At 51.9% G+C, this 8375-nt stretch overlaps 1 protein-coding gene across 1 annotated transcript; it reads right to left on the reverse strand.

Moving 5' to 3' along the window:
• Positions 1–57: 57 nt before the first annotated feature.
• CLIC1 (chloride intracellular channel 1) lies at positions 58–5441 on the reverse strand. The gene is made up of 6 exons (XM_045866581.3): positions 5186–5441; positions 3043–3152; positions 2715–2840; positions 2449–2555; positions 1454–1635; positions 58–454 (listed from the first exon to the last, which is right to left on the reverse strand). The coding sequence occupies exons 1-6, from the start codon at positions 5222–5224 to the stop codon at positions 293–295; spliced, it is 726 nt and encodes a 241-aa protein (XP_045722537.1). The 5' UTR covers positions 5225–5441; the 3' UTR covers positions 58–292.
• Positions 5442–8375: the final 2934 nt, after the last annotated feature.

Here is an 8375-nt window from a genome sequence, read left to right on the forward strand (position 1 = left end):
CACTTCTCATTCCATGTTACCCACATTCAAGTCCTCTTTGTGTAAAACGACACTGTATTTTCATTCTGTATTTTATTACTGAAATACATTGTCCTACCCGCACCACCCCACAATAAAAATCTTACCTAGATTCCCCATTTTTCCCCTCAGCCCCCCAGCCAGCCCTGCACAAGTGCTCCAGGATTCTCTGCCCACTGGCCATTTTGGAGTGTGTCCCTTGGATAGCCACGTGGAAACCAGTTGGTGCCTTTGTGGAGAAAATGGAGAGGGGAGACGAAGTCTCAGGAGCCACTTATTTGAGGGCCTTGGCCACTTGCTCGTAAGCCAGCTCGATCTCCTCATCATCTGGACAGGTGGAGGCAAACTCTTCCTGAGCATAGGCATTGCGCAAGTACCGATGCACTCCGCGGAACCCCTCCGGGATGGAGAATCCCCTGTACTTCTTACAAACCACCTGGGGGCGGGGAGAGGAGAGGGACCAACATGTTAGCCTAGAGCTGGATGCCAGGCTCTTGTCTTTCCCTTCTCCCAAGACTCACAGGATGAAATCTAGCCTTCCTGTGCAGGCACTCAAGAACCCCCACTATCTGGCTTCTCTTCCTGTGATTCTTATCTCCCATATGAATCATCTTCTCCAATTGGCTTTCTTAACTCCTCACGATCTTCTCCTGTCTTCGCCCTTCCTCTCCACTCACTGAAATCCTGGCCATTTATAACCAGCTCCTTTTCAGACCACCCCGTGCCATGGTGCCATTTCTCTCTTCTTGATTTTACTGAGATGTAATTCACAAATCAGAAAATTCTCCACTGTGACTTTTGTCCCTATTTTTCATCTGGCTTTTAATCATGTTTTGTTACTTAACTTTCTTGTGACTGTTCTATCTTCCTAGCTAGATTTCAAATCCTTTGAGGGCAAGGACCAATCCTCATCCATCTTTGCATCTTTCAGTGCCTAGTACACAGATGTTCAGTACAGAGGTCTGTGGCAGACTGACATTAGGCCCATGTTTCACAAACTAAACCATACCTTTGAGGCTAAGACAAAAACATGGTAAGCAGCAGTTTTCATCTTTCATCACAAGACAAAGTGGAGACCGATGCTATAAAACAAATTAAAGCTCTGATTTTAGGAAAAGCCTGCTTTGTCTGATGTTGGGATTTGGCAGTGATAGAGACAGGAAGAACACTCTTGACAGCAACACTGGGATATGTTACTCCCAGCCAGTCTGTTTGCATCCACAGCCTGTATCACGGAATGTAATTCTCTCAAAGCACTGGGCTTGCAGCAATGACTGGCGAGAAGGAATGGGGTGTGTCTGCTATTGGTAGCCATCCATAGAAACCACCCTAAGAAAGAAACCACCTTTGGAGTGGTTGTCATGGGAAACCTGTGTGGGAGCTTCTTAAAGAGCCATCTCAGTGGCCACCCTCTGCTCATACAATGACCATCCACCTGTACTATGTGGAGCTTTGGCAACAGGTTGCAGTCAGCCAGAGTGAGCTCATTGCCATCCAGAAACTTCCTCTGAGAGATGCCCTCGTCCTCAGCACTGGTCTCATCCACTTCTTCTGGGAGGGGGGATGTCAAGTAATTGTCTAAAACTTTCAGGGCTTTCAGGAGCCCCTTCTCCAGATCTGTGCAAGAAAGGGGAATTGGTAAGAACATCAGGAGGGTGACATAGTCCAGGAGGGCCTGGGGAGTGGGGGTTGAATGAATACTAATGGTGAGGCCAGTCCAAAATAATAATATCTGACATGAATGTAGTTGTTTTCCATGTGTTACTCTAAGCACTTTACATACAAAAACTCATTTAATTCTCACATCAACCCATGAAACAGGCATTGTTATCTTCATTTTATAGATCTGGAAATGGATTTACAGAGAGATTAAATGAACTGCCCAAAGTCACACGGCCAGTAGGGTTTGTACTCAGGCTGTCTGGATCTAGAGTTGTCGTCGTTGTTGTTGTTAAGATTTTACTTATTTGACAGCACAAGCAGGGGGAGTGGGAGAGGGAGAAACAGACTCCCTGCTGAGCAGGGAGCCGGATCGGATGCCAGGCTCAATCCCAGAACCCTGGGATCATGATCTGAGCCGAAGGCAGACACTTAACCAACTGAGCCACCCAGGTGCCCCTAGAGTCACTGTTCTTAAGCACAACCCTCTTCTGCCAGAACACAGGTCAGCAGCCAACCCAACTAACATCCCCAGTGATGCAGGAGAGGCTAGGTGACAAACAAGAGAAGCTTAAAGTCACAGCCAATGAAAATGCAAGGAAATACGGGATTTAAACAGAAAGAAGGGGGTTGGGGCGGGAGGCAGTGAGGGTTTGCCAACATCTGCTCCGTCTCCCCAATATCGGAATTTCCAGATGCCCCTAATGCCTCCCAATCCCTGGATCTTCTCCAGTCCTCCTAGGACCCCGGCCTCCAACCCTTGAGACTCACTATCATTGAGTGTCGGGTTTGAATTCTTGATGTAAGCAGAAAATTTGGCAAATATGTCCAGCCCCGCCGTGTTGGATTCAGGGTTGAGCGCTGCCAGCTTGGGGTACCTGAAAGCCAGTAGGAGAAACAGGAGAAGAGATCTTCTAGGGAGGAGCCTTAGCTCCCCTGCTCCAGCCCACCATCATTTTGGTTTTCCATTTCTTCCACGTCTCTCTTTCCTAGAGTCTCCCCGCTACCCACCCCTTCCTTTCCAAGTGCCCTCATACCTGGGAGGGCACAGCACCGCCTCCAAAAACTCCTCAATCTTGTTGGTGTCTGTGTGCACTTCGGTGCCATACAGCAGGAATGGGAGCTGCCCCCCTGGGCACAGCTTCTGTACTGTCTCAGTCCGCCTGGGGGAGAGCCCAGGCATCAGGACAGGAAAAGGGGGTCAGGGAGAATCAGAAAGGGGAGATGGAGGGATGTGGGAAGAAAAAGGAGCTCTGGGTGGAGGGAGGAGGGAAAAGGTGCAGGATGAAAGGACTAGGATGGGTGAGCATGTGTGTGCATATGTGTGTGCACAAGGGGTGTTTAGAGAAACAGAAATTGGCCCACCTCTTGGTGTCAACAGTGGTGACGTTGAAGGTGACTCCCTTGAGCCAGAGTACCATGAACAGTCTCTGGGAGAAGGGGCAGTTCCCAATCTTGGCCCCATCACTGCCAGCCTGAAAAGTAACCCCCACCCCAAGGTTAGGCCTGGTACACCCGACCTACCCCAGGCCATTCTCTGCACCTCCTACTCCCAGATCATGCTGTTTTCTGCCTAGTCATGACATGCAGTCTCACTACTAAAAGCTCTCCCCAGACGTGGGCTCTCCACTCTGGAGGTGGAGCAAACCTAGGGCAGATCAGTGGGAACGTTTTCTGCAAAGGTCAGCTTCTGGTTCCCCAGAGACAGGTGGGAGGAAGGCAGAGGAATTGAGTTTGGGAGAACTCAGGAGATCGGGACCCTAGAGAGGGAAGACAAACAGCAATGCAGTTTTACCTTCTATTCTAAGCACTTTACATACAAAAACTTATTTAACTCTCACATCCCTAGAGAGGGACTTTGGTGAGGACAGGGTTGTAGGCTAGAGGCCTAGATTCCTGAATGGAGTAGAGCCTGGGAATGGACATGGTACGGCAGGGTTTGGAAGCCAGAGTACTGGTTCTCTATACCTCTACCCTGTCTCTGGCAGCTGGGTGGGGAGTCAAGGGGCCCAGAGCCTCACCCTAAAGATGTAGAGGGCTTTGCAGAGGGGGGCTGCCCTCTAATTGGCAAGTGGTGACCTCATCCCCCAAGGGACCTCCCCCTAGGCCGAGGGTGATTCATCTAGGCTGTCTCCGGCCTCAGCAGCTTCCTTCCTGGCAAGGAGTGGGGGCAGGGACCTGTGAGGCTGAGGCCTGGGCAGTGGAGGGCCACCTTCCTCTTGCCCACACACTACTTGTGGGGTCTCCCAGCACATGGCCCCCGGCTCCAGATAACCCTCCTCACACTGGACCCAAGGCCAGAATCTGTAGCGCAGCCTCACCCAGGAATAAAAATAGCCCTTGAGGCAAGTGTGAGTGGGGTGGGGACCACACCTAAGGGGGGCGGACCCAGGCATGGCTGGGCACAGGGAGAGGGAATGGCTTCCCCAGAAGCCCCAAGCAGCGAGGAGGGAGAAAGCGGCAGGAACGCACAAAGAAGGACGAACAAAGGGGGTAGTGGAGAGAAAGGAGGCAGGAAAGTGAAGGGTGGGGAGAATGTGCAAACAAGGAGGCACAGACGGAGAGGGAGGTGCAGAGATGAGGTCCAGGATTGGGTAAGAATGCCCCTGAAGTGGGGAGGGGAGCAGAGCAGAAAGAGTGAAGTCCGCTAGTCCGCTGTCGCGCTTTCATCTCCAAAGGCCAAAGGACCACCGCTCCTCATCCACACCCACAGAGAGAGGACTGAGTTGGGGGACTCTCTTTTTCCTGTTTCTAAAACCCCCAAACCCTAAACACCCTAACCCAGGTCTCTTCCTCCTTCTGATCCCTCTCCCCACCTATCCTCCCGGTAGCCCCAGCTAAACTCCCATCTGGTCACCTTCTTTTCTCTCGCTTCTCCAAGTCCCGGGGAGCCTTCCGGGCCCACCCCCTCTCCGGCCGGGCTGCTAGAACTCCACTCCCACTCTCCCATCTCCTTCCACCCCACCAGTCCTTCCCCGTGGATCTCCCCGCAGCCTCCCTCACCACACCCTCTTCCTTGAAACCTGCCGTGCCACACACGCGCCCGCACTTCTCCAAGTCTCCCCCAAGACACCCTTCACTTTGGTCTTCTCGTAGGACCACCTGTCCTGATGTTTCCCTCTGACCCTCCCAAACCCTGTTGGGTCCCACTGCCCCCTTCTCTCCCAGTCTTTCCATCAGCTTGTCCCTCCCACCCCCACCCTCGTCAATATTCTCAACTCCTGGGAGGACCTTCTCTCTACCTTCCGGCCCTTTAGGGGGCTGAAAACTTGCACTTCTACGAACTTTTCAGGGTCGAGCACAGAATTCTCATTACCCGCACCCACAACAATCGTCTTCCCCTCCCGAGGCCACCCCCCACAACAGCGCGCACACTGCAGACTGCACGTGGGGTTGGGTGGGGGTCAAGGAGGGAAGGGATTGGGGAGTTAAGGCTGGAGCTGGGTAAAGGTGAGAGTTGCCTTCCAGGAATTGGGAGGCTGGCCTAGGAGCGAGAAGGTGTTCCTACCTTCACGAACAATTCAACCTGAGGTTGTTCTTCAGCCATGGTTGCGACGGGGACCAGGAAGCGGCCGGCGCTGGGGGAACTGGGAGGGGCCCGGGCCAGGGAAGGCGGGTCCCACAGGCAGGGATTCTCTCCCCCAGACCTAGGGCTGGCCCTTCAGCGCAACACAAACCCGATGAGACCCGCTCACACGAGACACGGCTTCCCCACTAGCCCAGCACACACACACACACACACACACACACTCAGGGAATCATTCTACAACCCCACACCCCGCCCCTCCAGCTCTATCCCCTCCCCGGCTAGATCAGGGAGCCGCTGACTCACCGACCGGCCCCGCCCTGAACCTGGGGAGGGGACAGGAGGGGGGCGGGACTCGACGATCTCGGGAGTGGGGCAGAGGGGAGAGCCTCAGGTCTCCTAGAGGAAAAGGGATGGGGGTGTTAGGGAGGGGGAATCCTGGGAACCTCCTTGTTTCTCCACCCGTCTCCTTGAACACAGGATTTTTTTTTCCTGCCTCAGTTTCCCTGCTGCATTAATCAGAGGACACTCCCCCTCCACCCTCACACAAGACACCAACAGCTTGATCAAGCCCATGAGGGCCCAGGGAGGGAATTTTAGAATGTGAAGGTGGTCCTTTATTCCTTTTCCCACGTTCCTTCCAGACTCCAGCAGGACAGGGACTTGGAAGTGGATGCTGAGGTTGGGGAAAGAGAGTGGTGAAAGATAGGGCAGGGGATGGGAGGGGAGACATCCAGGTCTCCTGCTAGGGAAACAAGAAGCTGAGCCAAAGGGTCTCCTCACTGGGGGAGGTCTGCTCCTCCTCAGCAGCGTAGTCAGCTTTAATGCTTCCACTTCTGCGCCCATACCAGGACCCTTCCTGTGCCCCTAGCCCTTTTCTCACTGATCGGTTGAAGATGAGAGAATGGTGGGGAAGGGTGGGGTTGTTGTGGCCCTAGAATAGAGCTGCACTGATTCTGGAGGGGATGGTAGCTAGTCCTGTCATGGAAGAAAAAAAAAGCAAAGATCAGATGGAATAATGTAAATGGAGTCCTTGGGGACACACATAAATAAGTAGGGAGGTAGAGGAAGAGTAGCTTGATTTTTGGTGGTTCTGTCAAACTCTTTATGATCTGCTGAAAAACGGCTTAATAGTATGTCCTCCAAACTGGACATATTCCAGCCTCCATGTCTTGAATCTCTCTCCTTCCCTACCATGCCTTCTCCTTCCTCATCACCTGCTGTCTAACAAGAGACCTACAGTTCCAGAAAAACACGGTGGAGTGCAAGGACATAGAGGAGCAAAACAGGCCTTGACACTTAAAGAAAGGGAGACTTTGGGGAGGACTGGGGTGGGGTGAGAGACGTGCTGCTGGAAACCAGCAGTTAGTGGTTTCCTCTCTCCTCTCCTGCTTCCTCTTCTGTGGGTTTTCTCCTCCCTGGGGGAAGGCCTATCTCTCTCCTCCCCAGTGAGGAGATATATTCAGTGTTTGTTCCTTTGAACTGTAAGATCCTGTAAGGTTGTAGAATGATTCCATGAGTGTGTGTGTGGGGGGGGGGTCTCCTCCATGGGTGACCCTCAGATTCTGCACACAGGGCATCTGAGGAAAGGAGGTCAAAACAGCCCTATTCTTAGGGTCCTCTTCTGTTCCAGCTGATCAATGTCCATCAGAGAATCCGCCACACAAAGATCTCCCTTCTGGGAGACGCCGCAGGCAAATGGGGCCAGCCCTGAGCTCAAACAGGTTTTGGCAGCTTCATTCCTGCCTTTTTCTCTCCTACAGCTTTATGGGTAAAGCTGGCTTGATCATCAATATTGACTTTGGCTGGCTGGCATGGCTACCCACAAGGTATTTCGCCTTAATTTCCCAGATGACAGGTAATGCTGCCCTCTCCTGGTACTATCCAGCAGTGCCCCCCGGGGCTGCACCCCCAAATCCTGCATCAGAGAAGTTTTCCTGCGGTCTCATCTCCTTACCCTTCTATCTCAGTATCTACCCTTTCCTTCAAAGGGTGGCTTCTTTTTCACTCCCTCCCCTTCCTTGGCTTGGTAAACCAGTCCCTAATCTGTTTTCACCCCAGATTGGAAGGTGTTTGCCTCCCTGACACGCCTTAGAGTTGTGACGGTCTCTTTCAGGTTTCCATAGCTCCATTGCTCAACAGTTTGCCAGGGGTAACCATTAACCTAATCCTTAACTCCCTCCCCTACCTTTCTTGCTAGAGGGGATTTTCCAATCGTTTAGCGGAGCCAGGTTAACCCACCATTTTCTCTAACCTCTTGGATGAGATCGCCCCATCTCAGGGTACCTTAGGACAAAGCTGGAGAGGAAGATGCATTTTAAGCGATCTGTTTTTTTATTTTTTATTTAATTTATTTTTTAAAAAAGATCTTATTTATTTATTTGTCGGGGGGGGGGCACAAGCAGGGAGAGTGGCAGGCTGAGGGAGAAGCAGGCTCCCCGCTGAGCAGGAAGCCCAATGTGGAACTCTGTCCCAGGACCCTGGGATCATGACCTGAGCTGAAGGCAGACGCTTAACTGACTGAGCCACCCAGGCGTCCCAAGGGATCTGTTTTTTTAAAGTATGTATTTATTTCTGTCCCCCTCACAATTTCCTTGCTTCTCTTCTCACACACACTAAAAAGTAAGCTTCATGAAGCCCATACTTAATTAATGTTCAGTACTTTGAGTCTTACCACCTGGCCCAGAGTAGGCACTAAATAGTTGCTGGGTGAATGAATGACACCCCTCTGTCTTTAGGGGTGTGGGTGTTTGTGCACCTGCAGAGGTGGATAGACATGTCTCAGCGGGGGTGTAGGGGTTATCAGGTCTACTTTTTTTTTTTTTTTAAGATTTTATTTATTTATTTGACAGAGAGAGAGGGAACACAAGCAGGGGCAGAGGGAGAGGGAGAAGCAGGCCTCCCACTGAACAGGGAGCCCAATGCGGAGCCCGATCCCAGGACCCTGGGATCATAACCCGAGCGGAAGGCAGATGCTTAACGACTGAGCCACCCAGGCACCCCTATCAGGTCTTACTTCTACCAGAATTTTGTGTAATTTGAATGCTTCTACCTCCTCTGGGGAGACCAAAATTAAAATTAGACCCAGTAGTGCCCTCGTGGGGGTGGTCATACCCTGCACCAAGGAAATAGGCAAAGGAGGACTAAGATAGGAGTCTCACTTATTTCTGCT

The sequence above is a fragment of the Mirounga angustirostris genome, unplaced genomic scaffold, assembly GCF_029215605.1.
Source record: "Mirounga angustirostris isolate CCGP_5_RB_7025 unplaced genomic scaffold, mMirAng1.0.hap1 SCAF_8, whole genome shotgun sequence".
Lineage (NCBI taxonomy): Eukaryota > Metazoa > Chordata > Mammalia > Carnivora > Phocidae > Mirounga > Mirounga angustirostris.